General features: G+C 34.1%; 3 protein-coding genes across 4 annotated transcripts; all 3 read right to left on the minus strand.

Moving 5' to 3' along the window:
* Window positions 1-932: 932 nt before the first annotated feature.
* Window positions 933-8,388, minus strand: LOC124442451 (transport and Golgi organization protein 1 homolog). Of its 2 annotated transcripts, XM_046992953.1 has the most exons (23): window positions 8,101-8,388; window positions 7,463-8,010; window positions 7,115-7,219; window positions 6,838-6,880; window positions 6,487-6,596; window positions 6,193-6,270; window positions 6,007-6,117; window positions 5,245-5,295; window positions 4,499-4,603; window positions 4,353-4,384; window positions 4,126-4,216; window positions 3,836-3,911; window positions 3,500-3,549; window positions 3,333-3,423; window positions 3,112-3,250; window positions 2,904-3,005; window positions 2,780-2,840; window positions 2,444-2,479; window positions 2,279-2,346; window positions 2,167-2,213; window positions 2,011-2,087; window positions 1,857-1,910; window positions 933-1,783 (listed from the first exon to the last, which is right to left on the minus strand). In XM_046992953.1, exons 1-23 carry the CDS (start codon window positions 8,225-8,227, stop codon window positions 1,115-1,117), a joined length of 2,871 nt encoding a protein of 956 aa, XP_046848909.1. In that variant the 5' UTR covers window positions 8,228-8,388; the 3' UTR covers window positions 933-1,114. The 2 variants fall into 2 exon arrangements, with proteins under 2 accessions (XP_046848909.1, XP_046848908.1); XM_046992952.1 differs by having other exon boundaries at window positions 7,463-8,388.
* Window positions 8,389-8,669: 281 nt separating this feature from the next.
* LOC124441753 (uncharacterized protein DDB_G0283697-like) lies at window positions 8,670-9,874 on the minus strand. Its single transcript, XM_046992220.1, has 3 exons — window positions 9,629-9,874; window positions 9,286-9,501; window positions 8,670-9,182 (listed from the first exon to the last, which is right to left on the minus strand). The coding sequence occupies exons 1-3, from the start codon at window positions 9,872-9,874 to the stop codon at window positions 8,670-8,672; spliced, it is 975 nt and encodes a 324-aa protein (XP_046848176.1).
* LOC124442454 (transport and Golgi organization protein 1 homolog) lies at window positions 9,539-12,890 on the minus strand. Its single transcript, XM_046992955.1, has 8 exons — window positions 12,739-12,890; window positions 11,809-11,945; window positions 11,634-11,738; window positions 11,142-11,555; window positions 10,922-11,066; window positions 10,493-10,855; window positions 10,284-10,423; window positions 9,539-10,156 (listed from the first exon to the last, which is right to left on the minus strand). The coding sequence occupies exons 1-8, from the start codon at window positions 12,854-12,856 to the stop codon at window positions 10,106-10,108; spliced, it is 1,473 nt and encodes a 490-aa protein (XP_046848911.1). The 5' UTR covers window positions 12,857-12,890; the 3' UTR covers window positions 9,539-10,105.
* Window positions 12,891-12,928: the final 38 nt, after the last annotated feature.

Here is a 12,928-nt window from a genome sequence, read left to right on the forward strand (position 1 = left end):
ATGTGGTAAAGGCCAAAACTTCCTTCTGCAGGAAAATTTCCCTGCAAGTGGAAGCCCAGGCGTTGAGTGCGAGAAATTTTTCATATTACCGTGTCTAAAACGTGACGTTCCTTGCTTTTTTAGTGCATGTTTTAAGCGAGGAATTTGCATCTTTAAGAAAATATGTTGACATTTGACAAGCCCATTAAACAAGTTTTCTTTGAAAAAATAACATGCTCGCATGTTTTTGTTACACGTTTATGTACTTATGACTTATACATTTTTTTTGATAACAATGTCCCCATCCGTAAAAATTTGCATGGAGTTTCACACAAAAAATATAACTTTTACATTTTTTTATATTTTCACCAAAAGATTATAATTCTCATATTTTTACATAATTTCGAAGGTAGACGTAGGGGTAGACACGAAAGTAAACACGAAGATAGACGTAAAGGTAGACATAGACACGAAAGTAAACACGAAGGTAGACATAAAGGTAGACATAAGGGTAAACACGAAAGTAAACACGAAGGTAGACATAAAGGTAGACATAGGGTAAAGAGACATAAGGGTAAACAAGAAAGTAAACACGAAAGTTGACATAAAGGTAAAAAGACACAGAAAGTAAACACGAAGGTAGATACAGAATCAAAAACATGTAATCGTGTAGACATACATGTAAAACACTATAGGTAATGTAATGTAATAAATAATGTAATCGTGTATCACTACTACATGTAATCGTGTAATAAACTACATGTAATCGTAACTGTAATCGTGTACTGTAATCATTTCATTTCTTACTATACTACGTAATCGTGTAATCATTTCTTACTACATGTAATCGTGTAATCATTTCAAAAAAATATTTTATAAAAAGCGAACTTCTACAATTTATGAAAACCACGCGAAGTACGAGTGCCTCAGTTATACAAAATAGTCATTTCAAATTTTTGGTGAATTTGATTGATATATTTAAACAAGTTGCTTGTCCTTCTTAAGCGATGTCATTTTTTTAACATTTACAGTCAAAATAATACTGTAATAATAACAAGGTATTCGTCATTGACCATATAAAGTTGTTATGATATAAACAATGGAACACTACAACCTTATTGATTATGATAAAAAGTCAAGGCAAATTTTCAGCTTTCTGAATTGTACGTTGTTTTGAATATGGAATATTTGATGGTGGAGATCTTTCGGCGTTGAAAGACTTGTTGACAAAACTACTACTGTCATTTAATTTTTCGAGAGAGTGATCTCTATTTGACTCCAATGGACGTAATGGACCGCTGCTTATACTCCGAGGTGCAAAACTTTGAGGCAGTGTGCTTTCTAAATGAGAACGAACCATTGCAGGAGGCGGATGTGCAATCAAACCTAAGGGTTGCACCCCAAACGATGGAGCAGGAGGTTGTCCTATAGGAAAGCGACCAACTCGAGGAGAAAAAAAGTTAGGAGCAAAAGGAAGTGGTGGCGAGGATCCATCATCTATAGGCATTCTCATCGGTCTTGCTAACACGTGACTAGGTGGGGGTGGGGGTGGAGGTGACGAACGCATATCTCCTCGATATCTTCTTGCATTAAGATCAAGTGGAGGTGGAGGTGGTGAAGGAGTGTATCTATCACCACGTTGATCATCCATATCTCCATCAGAGGAATCCTTTCGCCCTCTACGTCTAGAAGAGTTGCGATCCCACAATGGAGGTGGTGGAGGCGTCTCACGATCTTTTTCTCGACGATAGGAACTCTTATCAATTTCCCAAGATGGTGTCGAATTTTTCTCGCGTTGTTTTCGCTAGAAACGGTCATAAGAATAAAGAAAATGCTTTCAAAAAAAATGAAAACATAAAAAATAATTTAATCCTTACCTTGCGATCTTCAACAGATGATGGACTTTTTCGTGAATTAGCACTTACTCGTTTCTGCAAAAACATAAAAATACTAAATAAGAATATTTTGTCCTTACTTTAGTGGAAAATGTCAGATGTGCAGTGAAAGGCTTGAAACGACTGAAACATTTACCGAACTGGATCGAACATTGGTGGATGGTGATTCTAATTGCGATTGAGGAATGTCCCCTAATGCTCCAGGATTGTTATCTAAATTCAACAGTTGATGTATTTATAGAAAAGAAGAGATCTTTTTAAGCTAACCGGATTCATGATGAGAGTTTCTAACCTTCTGACGAGACTTTAGACTTGGAACTCGTTTCCATTTCATACAATCTGCACGATAAAAGATTTTTGTAATCGTAAAATTCACGAATAAGCAATATCTGTAAAAAGTTAACCTTCTCCTTAACGCGTTTCTTTCTCTTTTCAACTCTTCTAATTCTCGTTCAGCAGATCTGAATTTTAACTAAAGAATTCAGCAAAAGAAAATATTGTCGAATATCAAAATACAACAAATCACTAAAAAAAAACCCCTAGAAATTTTTATAAATTGATTATCCTACCCAATTCTCATGCGCTCTCTCTTCCACACTGGAGATCTATGAACAAGAGCATTTCATGGAGAATATAATGAGTTATGAGAGGTTGTAGGGTATTAAAGAGATGTATTACAAACTTCTGGAGTGTATTGGAAGAAATATACCGAGGTAAGAACTGCCAAGAGGCCAAAAATAAAGACCATTAGATAGGTATACTCAATAAGAATAAAAATTAGACAGATAGAGACGAAAGCAGTTGATTTGCAGTGGAAAGCCAGGCACAAACAAGAGGAAAGAGGAAATTTGAAAAAAAGAAATCTGAAAGAATCTTGTCTTCACTAAAAATCAATTTCATCGTACCTGTGATTGGAAAGATTGTTGTGTTGCATTGATTTCTTTTTTTAATTCCTCAGCTTGCTTCCTAAGAATAAATAATCATTCATAAAGGAGACGATACCAAAGTCATTTTAATCCTCAGGATTACCTATATAAATCAACATCCCGAACAGCCGACGAAGCTTCACGCAGTTTTCTTTCAAGTTCAGATTCGCTTGCCATTCTCGCAGCTTCCTCTGCAGTTAATTTTCTACAACAAGGTACGAAGAAACCAAACTTCACTACAATAATATTAAAGTACAATAATTTCCTTATATTTATAGATAGTGTTAAAATTCAACTATTATGGTGAAGACCTGTGAAGATCCTTTTCCATGTTCTTAAAGTAATCTTGCAAAGTATTCAGTTTTATGTCAGTTTCGCGATACTTAAAGCGTATTTCTTCTTCAGAAGCTTTTGTCTTATCTAATTCGAGCTCGAGACGCTCCACTTCACCTGCATTTCAGAAGATGGTGAATAAGTTATGCAAAAACCGTGGGTCAACAATGTTGAACGGTGAAAACGTTAAAACCAATACCTTCGAGTTTTTCTCGCTTTTCAACTTCTATTTTCATATTCTGTTCAAGGCTCTCTTTTTCTTCCAAGCAAACTTTAAAATCTGCTCTAATCTAAAAAAAATCAACAATGTAAGTAGGTTTCAAATAGATCGTCAGGTTTCAAATAACAGGCGGAAATTTTATTCACCTGAGAGACATCCATGAGCTCTTTGATTTTATTTAATTTTGCTTCTTGCACTGAACAAAATTAACAAACACACATTAACTTTACAAACATAAAATATAAAGCATAAAACACATTCATAGAAACAAAATTACGCAATCCACTAATCCTTAATTATATAATCATAGTTGGAAAAAATAATGGTGAAAAGCTTGACAAAAGTACACAAAAGAGTAAAAAATTCATCCCATTAAAATCTTCATCATCTTCATCAAATGCTTCAATAAATACGTCACGACGTAAGTCATGTACACAAATGTATGTTTATATAGTGAAAGTATAAACTACAAATTAAACAACCTTCTTCCTGAGAAAGTTCTTCGTCAGAATTCACGTTCACCCCCGTGTTTATTTGAACCAAAGAATCTCGGAGAATCTAAACATAACGAAAGCAGGTCAACTAAAGTTTTTGACAAAATAACAATCTTATTTAACAACACTTAGTACCTCCTCCAGTTAACAAACAGTTTATGCATAAAACTCGTGAGGATCAATACATGAAAAATACGATTTCATACACATTGTCAACAAACTGATATCCTATAGTGTATACAAATGCTACCAAAAAGCCATTAACTCCCGGAACATACCTCGATTTCGTTGTCTTTGAATTTTATTTGCTCTTCCAAAGTTTGATTGCTCAATGAAATATCGTCACACTTTTGTTGTAACTCGTGATATCTGCGTGTAAAATGAATTGAATAATAATTCGGCATAAATTACGCAATTCAAGATTTATATTTACGTAGTTAAAAGAGATAAAGCACGTATGTTAAATATTTGCCTTCAAACATAAACTTAATGTAAATATACAAACCTCTCATTCCATTCCTGAAGTGTAGTTTTATGCTGTAAATAACAAAAATTTTAAGACGCTAAGTATAAGCTTAAGATCTTTACAAAGTGTAGAAAATATGAAGTGAAATTTCATTCTTTCATGAACATAAAACCAAACAAACATACCCTATTTGAATCATCTTCCGATTGTGAAAGTTTACGTTTATATTCATCAATAACGTCCTTTAAAACATTTATTTCATCGTCCTTTGTCGTCAATTCCCGCTTTAACTATACAAAATAAGAAGTTGAAGAAACTTCTTCGTCAACACCTTATACGTTTAAGATAAAAGAGCAATCATGTGTTGTGTTGAGTTGACACCAGTTTTCAAGAATAGACTAAACGAATCCTCTAAGTCAAGTAGATGGCAATTAAAAATGTTGATGGTCAAGAAACTTACTAGGAGAAATTGAAAGTTTCAAAATAGAATTTTTGGATGGGCATTCAAGGACTACAATAAACTCAGATTCAGCTCTTACCACTAAACTTGTAGACAATCATAAAATGACGCTGCGAACACCAATGAGCCAACTAAGAACTTTGCATCTCATGTTAAAGAATGACCCCCATCCGACTGTTAAAAAATGAACACCCCCATCCAACTGTTAAAGAATGAAACCTCCCCCCATCCAACTGCTAAAAAATTAAACTTCCCCTCATCCGATTGTTAAACAATGAACCCCCTCCCCCCACCCGAATGTTAAAGAGTGAAACTTCACCCCCATGCGACTGTTAAAGAATGAAATCTCCCCCATCAAACTGATAAAGAATGAAACCTCTCCCCTTTCGACTGTCAAAGAGTGAAACCTCCCCGCCATCCGAATGTTAAAGAATAAGTCCCCCATCCGACTAAAAATTACTATAAACCAACATTTTCACTTTGTTGTTTTTCTTCCTCAACTTCCTTCGATGTTTCAGACAACTAAAAATAAAAAGTTTTAGGTCAGTAAACCCTTCCAACACTTATTACAAGTCATTTATTATATGGCAAGCGTCACTTCCGGAAAAATGGCACGCTTTCATTGGCTCAGAAACATTTTTGACGGTGCACTATTTCAGTAATGGACCACGGTCCAAAACGCGTAATTTTGCAGTCAAATGTAATGAAACTTCGTAAAGCAAACAGCAAAACGTAAAAAAAACAAAACAAAAACCATTTAGGAAATGTGAGTCGAAGGAAAAACACTCGAAAAACAGTTTAACTATCCAGACGATACAATTTGAGACGATTTGTTTTTTACGGACAAAAACTAGAAATATGAAAGCCAACCCGTACAAAACAGCAAAGACGAGAAAGAAAGAAAGGTTCACTTTAGGTGAAATAATGCCGTATAATAAATCTTTTAATTACCTCGCTTTTTTGGTCTTTACTGAGAAATATCGGACATCTGTCTTTTTGTACAAACCTCGCCTCTAAGGGCTCGGTCTGTACAAAAAGACCTCGGTCCGTTATTTATCCGTAAAGACCTCGCGCTTGGTTATTAAGGGCTTATTAATGACAACATCGATGATTAATTATTAACTAGTTACCATATTGGTAGAAAAGTTATAACCAACTGCTTACAAAACACTATAGTGTTAAACGAAAACATTGTTTAATTAGTTCACAACGTCGAAAGAAAACAGCTCTAACCTTATCATCAACTGTTCTGATCCTTTCTGCTTTCTGTTCTAATGACTGCTTCAGCTTTGATGATTCTTCTTCAAGGAGTTCTACCTTTTCATTAAGATTATCCACAATTTTCTATAAATAAATCAAACAAGAATGGAAAAAGAAGACAACATTGGTTAATACAAAAATACACAAGCCAAAACACACTTTCAGAATTGAATTTTGTTCTTCTGATTTACAACGTTCATGTTTTTCATCATCCAACTGCCTTTCTAAAGCAGATCGCTGAAATATAAAATAATATGATGACCATTTGTAAACTGTTGGTGTAAAGTTTCGACTTCCCTCTCCCCCCCCCCCAACGCTTTATGACCGGTCGAAAAGTCCAGGCATTAGCCCCACAGCTCAAAAGAACCAAGTATCGTTATGAAATTTTGACAACTGGTCTTTTATGAAAACCAATAAATTAGTAAAAGATTAAGTTAATAAATTGATACTAACACCATCGTCAACTTCTTTTGTTTCTCGTTTCATGTTTTTGATTGAAATTTCATATTTCAAACATTCCTCTTCTAGAATATTGATTCTTCCTTCGTAAGTTTTAAAGATATCTAAAAAAAGTTGGGGTCAAAGTTAAGACGTGGTTTTTAGGACGCCAAACAGCAACAAAAAAGAAATTGAGTAAAAACTTGGGTAAAATTAAATTATGAACCAACGTTATGTTATCGTGATTTTACAACAAACTTTCCAAAATTTACTTTTCTTCTCATTTCAATGTTCTTTTTTTTCGAATGTTATACGTAAAAAATTCACTGAGCATCACAGTTAAAAAAAAAACAAAGCAAAATATACCTTTCAGATTCGGTCCGTATGCAGGAAGAATCTTTCGGCTGCACTAAAATTATAAATTAGAATGAGATTATACATACACAACTTAAGCTTCTGCTTTAAAACATTAAAAAGAGTATTTCACCGGAGAAAAAGCAAAACAAAAACAAGTTTAGGTATGTCATAAGATAAAATCACCAAAATACTCAACATAAAAAACAAGTTTATGTATTTCATAAGATAAAATCACCAAAATACTCAACATAAAAAACAAGTTAGGTATTTCATAAGATAAACTAACCATAATACTCAACATAAAATAGCCAGCAAACGCCACCAACATCACCGTCAAGACAATCAATCCTTGAGGACCTTGTTTTAGTTCTATTTCCACAAATTCAATGGTCTGTGGTCATGAAATAATAATGAATAATATTGATGGTGGTTATTATAAGATAATAAAGGATAATGTTGAACAATATGGATAAAAAACATTGATTAGTGACTTTCGTGAACTACGTCGATGAGTTACATCATCATATATAAAAATGTGAAGTTAATATATTTGTTATAATCGACTATCGGATAAATGAATATACAACTATATTAAATTTAATACTTTTAGAAAACAAAATAAAAGCCGACTTACTTTCTTCATTCCAATCTGTTCAGCGAGAGGTTTTATGATGTCATTCAACGTTTTCAACAGCTGTAGACCATAGACGGCAAAAATAGTGTGACATTTATTAAATTTTGTAACAGCAATGGCAAGTATTTGTAGAAATTTCCCTTTGTTATTACTTTGTTCTTTGTCACTTGAAGAAATATCTCCTTCAACGGTGTCAAGATCATCACTGTTGCTATGACGACTATCATAATCAGAGTCTACATGTTCTAGGATAGAGCGATGAACATTTGAGGAGGAAAAACTAAGGCTTTCGCAACCACCGTCTTTATGGCAAACACCAGGAAGTTGATCCTTAATGAACACACCAGATCCAGCATCGTCAATCTTATGTGGATCTTTAACGACTTCATCAGATCCAGCATCGTCAATCTTAGGTGGATCTTTAACGACTTCATCAGATCCAGCATCGTCAATCTTATGTGGATCCTTAATGACTTCATCAGATGCAGCATAGTCAATCTTATGTGGATCCTTAATAACTCCATCAGATCCAGCATCGTCAATCTTATGTGGATCTTTAACGACTTCATCAGATCTAGCATCGTCAATCTTACGTGGATCCTTAATAACTCCATCAGATCCAGCATCGTCAATCTTATCTTCAGTTGTACTTATGCTTTCACCTTGTTTTCCCTTCAAAAATTTGTTTTTCAGCCATTTTGAAGCAAATTTTGGAGTATTTTTACAAACGCTTTGTGCTTCAATGGAATGGCTTTCTGCTCCCATGAAATGGTTTCTGTCGAATGAACAGAAATAGACGTTGAAGGATTGATGTTTGTAACAGTGTTTGTAAATCCTGAGATCGTCTTATCAGTGTGTGATTTTGTCACATCACCACTGTCCAATACAAGATTTGTATTTTTAACTACAGTATCATCAACCTCTTTATTAGATGAGAAAGTCTTCATACTTGTTCCTAATGATTCATCGGTGTTATTGTCAACATTTTCCACAGGTTTCTCTACATTTTTAGTATCCTGAGCATATTTTATAGACTCTTTCTCGAGTAATTCAGATAAACTTTCTATAGTTTCAATCCTGACGCCAGCATCAATCTTTTTAAAATCGTCATCATAATGTTGATCACCGTTTTTATTATTTTCAACCTCATCATCACGCTCATTTTCATTTCCAGGAATAATTTTTTTTATACTTTCCATAATTCCACTCACATTTGGAAGATTATCTTTACATCATCAATCAAGTCCTTTGCATCGTCATTTATTTGCCTCTGTGTCTCGTCCACAATTCCTTCCTTTTGTTTTGACAATTCCTTTCTGCTTCCATGATCCACGACATCGCCATCCGCGGACTTTTCATTCATGTTTTCACCAACTGGTGACAACGTTCTCATCCGGGCATATGTTCCTTCTGAGTTCGGATGTTCCGGCTTTATTTTAGCATTAATTTCATCATTAGAAGATGAAGTTTTCTCATTATCTTTCCTAAATGAGATCTCATCGGAAATTGGATTAGTGTTGTCTTTCAATTCAGATATTCCCAAGTCTTCCTTCGAATAATCTCTTGAAATTAGGTGCTTTTTATCTTCATTTGTCTTTTGGGATTTTTTTTCTTTAAAATCATCCTGGACAATGTCTTCACCAGAAAGAATACCATCAAATTTAGATTTCGACTTAGTTTTTTCATCAGATTTAAAACCTCGCAACTTCTGCCTTTCTTTCTTAAAGATATCATCATTACTAGAAGCTTGTTGCGCCATAGTTTCTTTGTTTTATTTGAAAATTTTCTCCTTCCCTAGTGCTTTCTTTCGCATCTTGAATGACTTCTTCATCTTCCGTAGTATTAGTATTATCAATATCAATATTGTTTTTTTCTACACCATCAACAATCTTGACATCTTTTCCACCATAAGCCATCTTCTTGTCCTTCTCCTCATCAAGATTCTTTTTTTCCTCTTCACTATCAGTTTTCTGCTTGTTTTCATTATCAACATCCTCTTTGTCACCTACATCGTCAGCATTCTTTCTGTCTTTTGTCACCTACATCGTCAGCATTCTTTCTGTCTTTTGTCATCAGCATTCTTCTCTTTGTCACCTACATCGTCAGCATTCTTTCTGTCCTCTTTGTCACCTACATCGTCAGCATTCTTTCTGTCTTCTTTGTCACTAGCATTCTCTTCTTCATCATCAGTAATCTTTTTCTTATCTTCATGGTTCTCTCCTTTCCTTTCTCAACATAAGGATTCTCTATATCCTCTTCATCATCACCCTTCTCCTGGTCTTCTTCATCATCAATATTCTTGTTGTCTTTCTTACCATTGGCATATATTAAAATTTCTTCATCATTAATGTTCATGTTGAGTTGTTTACCATTAGCCTTTTTAACATCTTTTTCATCAACTTCCACTATCATTATGAGACAGAGGATCAAAATAAATTGTTGATTCATTGTTTGACTGATCCTGAATCTTTTCACCACCTTCTTTCAAGTCCTTTTCACCAGCGACTTTATCAACTTGTTCATTATCATTTAATATGGGATCATCTTTAGAAATTAACTCTTGCTGATCTTCATTAGACAGTTTTAACTGTTTTTTATAAGAATAATCCACAAAGTTCTCTTTAACTTTCTTATCATTCTTTTCTAATTTTGGGCTTTGAAATTCCTTCCACTCCTCTTGGGTGAATCCATCTTCTAAAGTACAAAACAATATTCCTTGCAAAGGTATTCTTTATGTTGTACAAAGAGAGACAGTATTGAATGCCACAGACATTTGCTAAATATAAACAGAAATAGGTTAGTATAAAAATATACTACTAACCAGAGCACTAGGTTTTAAAAAACATTGACTTCCAGGTTTAGCAGTTTCATCAAAACAGCAGTTATCCCGCAAACATTCCTCCTTATCCACAGTTTCCAAGCATATTTCACGATCTTTTACTGGTACTGATTGACACAACACTGTAAGGAAAATAATTTTGAACACAATAAACATCTTGTTCATCCTATATTTATAACTTTATTTATCACCTTTATCTGAGTACTGTATCAATGAAGGGGTCTCTTGCTCCTTTTTATCCTCCAGTATCCCTTGTGCTCCACTTTTCTCTGGCAATTTATTCTCTGTATCTTCTATCATTAATCCAGGAATGTTTTCCACTGCTTTCCTGGCTTCTTCCATTAACGGATTGTCTTCATTGTCATTCACCAGAACCATTTTCTTGGAAACATCTTCCACCATCTTTTCTGAGAAAGTCATATTTTGGAAAGGTTTCTTTGATTCTTCAGATACCATCTTCATTGACTCATCAGAAGTCATATCTTCTTTAATGGTATTCATCACTTTATCCGTATTGTGCTCATCTTCATTGCCCTCATTCTTCCTCACTTTCTCTAATTAATATGCACCACAATTTAATAATAAAACAGGAAAATTTGACAGGAAAGATTTAATTTCACCTTTAGGATCTTCAATGTCACCAAAATCTTTCATGATGTTTTCAGTAAAGTCAGAGACAAGATGCCTGACACTGCTAAAAAACCCTCCCTTTTTCAATCTAGACTTCTCATCATTCTCTTGCATTGAAATACTATCCTCATTTTTCTATGAAAATAATCAACAAGACAAAATGTCAAGTAGGCAACAAGACTGCACGGTTCAAAATGCCAATTACTGCACCTTGTCAGAAAGTTTTTCACTTGAATCATAAACAACATTTGAGGTTTCTTGGTCAGTTACTCCAACAACTTCAACTTTATTGAATGCATCTTGATCAGGACGACCCAAATACTCAACATCATATTGAACACCATTTGGATCAGTGTATATCTTTGTTTTTTTAACATTGGTTTCATCTTTATCCTCCAGTATTCCTTGCTTTTCACCAAAGTCTTCAGGAATGGCTTGTTCATGTTTCTCTACAACAGCATAGTGCCCATTTTTATCAATTCTACTATCCTTAATATCTACATGTACATTCTCTGGATTATGTTTGTTATCAAGTTTTTCCACTCCTTGTGATTTCAGAACATCATCTACTTTTTGTTCATCCAAGGGTTTCATCAACTTAATGTCTTCTTCTCTCAAGTCATTCTACAATTTTATGCAAACAATAAAAAATATTTACTCAAAGAGGTAAGCTTGCTGTATAATGTACTGCATGTGAAATACCTTTACACTATTAGGTGAAGAAACATCAATTAACTTGTCATCCCGTATAAATGTTCTTCTTTCTTTGACATATGAGCTTTTCATCAATTTGGCAGAACTTCCCCCCTGAAAAATGATAAATCTTACTCAAACATCTTTATTTCCAAAATTGTTCATTCAAAAATGTTGTCTCTACCTTGCTCGCAGTCCATAATAAATTATCTGCATCAATATATTTTCCATAAATAATGATTTTATCACCCTTCTTAAAATTTAAATAATTATTTTCATTTCCTTCATAATTCTCTAATGCAATCCCAATTGATATGGGAACTAGAAAATAGATATGAAATCATAGTTTAGGATGAAAAAAAACAATGGAAAGCCAAATCTAGGTGCAGGTGTGACTATGAACTTAAATTTTACATTGTTGCTTTGGTTGATGCATTTCCAGGGATAAAATTAAGTACTGTGGGGTGCAAGAGGGATGTAAACTTTTCGTAAAAATATTAATATTTGTACCAAAAAATTAAGCAGAAGCAATTGTGCTTTGTTTTTAATGGAACACACTCTTATAAAATATTTTCTAATAATGGTATAAAAGTAACAGCATTTAACATGAAATGGCATATGAATGTTTTATGCAGCCCAGAGGGGCACATCTCTTCATTTAATGAAATGGCATGGTAATACCCACAAAGTAGCCTGGATAGAGGATCCCCTCCCCCCTTTTAATTCAACCAGGATCCATGCTCTTTGAACTAACATTATTTGCATTATTTTTAGATCAGACTGCGCTCTAGTAAAGTATTTAACAGAAGTTATAATGACTCAAGTTTTCATTCGTTCCCAAACTCGTTTCTGTTCCTAGTCTCATACACATAAACCTCCTCTGCCCAAAATATACAACGTGCAAATTGATATGCACGCAAAAAAACCTTACTCTAACCAGTCCAGTAAAACTAGCAAACTTGTAAAGTCTTATTTCATATCATCAGCTAATTTGCAACATGAAAACGTTAGAATTCTAACACAATGACAAGTACAGTAAACGATAATAAATGACAAAAAGAACAGCTTAATAAATGCGCATTTTGACGACAAACACGAAAAACGTATACCTTACCTCTGCAGAATTTATCGACGCACTTCTTCGCCGAAATATAATATAATATGTTAAAATATACGATAGAAATTAATAGAACTCGTACGTGGCTTTCGGCCATGTTGTGAACGATATACATATACGCATGCGTTAACGGTCACTCGGCTGACGTGTCCAATGGTTTCATTCAGTGTTGTACAAATTGGTAACC

The sequence above is a fragment of the Xenia sp. Carnegie-2017 genome, unplaced genomic scaffold (genome assembly GCF_021976095.1).
Source record: "Xenia sp. Carnegie-2017 unplaced genomic scaffold, XeniaSp_v1 HiC_scaffold_20, whole genome shotgun sequence".
NCBI lineage: Eukaryota > Metazoa > Cnidaria > Anthozoa > Malacalcyonacea > Xeniidae > Xenia > Xenia sp. Carnegie-2017.